Below are 1,576 nucleotides of genomic sequence, written 5' to 3' on the forward strand. Positions count from 1 at the left end.
GACAAGATCTGATGGTCAGAGATCCCAAGACGATGGGGAGGGGGATCTGAGGACCAGTGGGACCAGTGGGACCAGTGGGACCAGTAGGACCAGATCTGATGGTCACAGAGATCCCAGGACCATGGGGAGGAGGATCCTGGGACCAGTGGGACCAGTGGGACCAGATCTGATGGTCACAGATCCTGGGATCATGGGGAGGGGGATCCCAGGACCAGAGGGACCAGTGGGACCAGATCTGATGGTCATGGGGAGGAGGATCCTGGGACCAGTGGGACCAGTGGGACCAGATCTGATGGTCACAGATCCTGGGATCATGGGGAGGGGGATCCCAGGACCAGAGGGACCAGTGGGACCAGATCTGATGGTCACAGATCCCGGGACCATGGGGAGGAGGATCCTGGGACCAGTGGGACCAGTGGGACCAGTGGGACCAGTAGGACCAGATCTGATGGTCACAGAGATCCCAGGACCATGGGGAGGAGGATCCCGGGACCAGTGGGACCAGTGGGACCAGATCTGATGGTCACAGAGATCCCAGGATCATGGGGAGGGGGATCCCAGAACCAGTAGGACCACTGGGACCAGTGGGACCAGATCTGATGGTCACAGATCCCGGGACCATGGGGAGGAGGATCCTGGGACCAGTGGGACCAGTGGGACCAGATCTGATGGGCACCGATCCCAAGACGAGTCACAGATCCCAAGACCATGGGGAGGGGGATCTGAGGACCAGTGGGACCAGTGGGACCAGTGGGACCAGTAGGACCAGATCTGATGGTCACAGAGATCCCAGGACCATGGGGAGGAGGATCCCGGGACCAGTGGGACCAGTGGGACCAGATCTGATGGTCACAGAGATCCCAGGACCATGGGGAGGAGGATCCCGGGACCAGTGGGACCAGTGGGACCAGATCTGATGGTCACAGAGATCCCAGGACCATGGGGAGGAGGATCCCGGGACCAGTGGGACCAGTGGGACCAGATCTGATGGTCACAGATCCCGGGACCATGGGGAGGGGGATACTGGGACCAGTGGGACCAGTGGGACCAGATCCGATGGTCACAGAAGGGATCCCTGTTCCCCGATGTTCCCAAAGGAATGGGGTCAATCCCATCCTAAATCTTCCAGGGGGATCTGGTGGGGAGGGGGATCCCAGGACTATGGGGATCCCTGGACCACGGGAAGGGGGATACTGGGACCAGTGGGACCAGATCCAATGGTCACAGAAGGGATCCCTGTCCCCCACCATTCCCGAAGGAGCAGGGTCAATCCCATCCCAAATCTTCCAGTGGGGTCGATCCCATCCCAGATCTCCTGGGGGATCTGGCAGGATCGGGGGGCTCACCGGCTCTCCGGGCTCGCCGTCCTCTCCGCGCTCGCCCTTGGCACCATCCTGGCCCTGGTGGGATGGGAAAAATCCTGGAATCGGCGCAAGATCCCGCAAATCCCCCCAAATCCCACAGAAATCGGGGGGGAAAAACCCCCAGAGGGGGTGGGAAAAATCCAAAGGGGGGTGGGACACCCCACTCACCCTGGGTCCCATTTCTCCCGGGGGTCCGGGGTCGCCTGGAAATC

At 61.2% G+C, this 1,576-nt stretch overlaps 1 protein-coding gene across 1 annotated transcript; it reads left to right on the forward strand.

Annotated features, from left to right (window-relative positions):
- Window positions 1-57: 57 nt before the first annotated feature.
- On the forward strand, window positions 58-520 carry C1QTNF9B-AS1 (C1QTNF9B antisense RNA 1; the record flags this gene model as incomplete). Its single annotated transcript, XM_010084159.1, has 2 exons — window positions 58-96; window positions 402-520. Coding segments are annotated over 2 exons (158 nt in total), but the record flags the coding sequence as incomplete, so codon positions are not given.
- Window positions 521-1,576: the final 1,056 nt, after the last annotated feature.

The sequence above is a fragment of the Pterocles gutturalis genome, unplaced genomic scaffold (genome assembly GCF_000699245.1).
Source record: "Pterocles gutturalis isolate BGI_N339 unplaced genomic scaffold, ASM69924v1 scaffold30845, whole genome shotgun sequence".
Lineage (NCBI taxonomy): Eukaryota > Metazoa > Chordata > Aves > Pterocliformes > Pteroclidae > Pterocles > Pterocles gutturalis.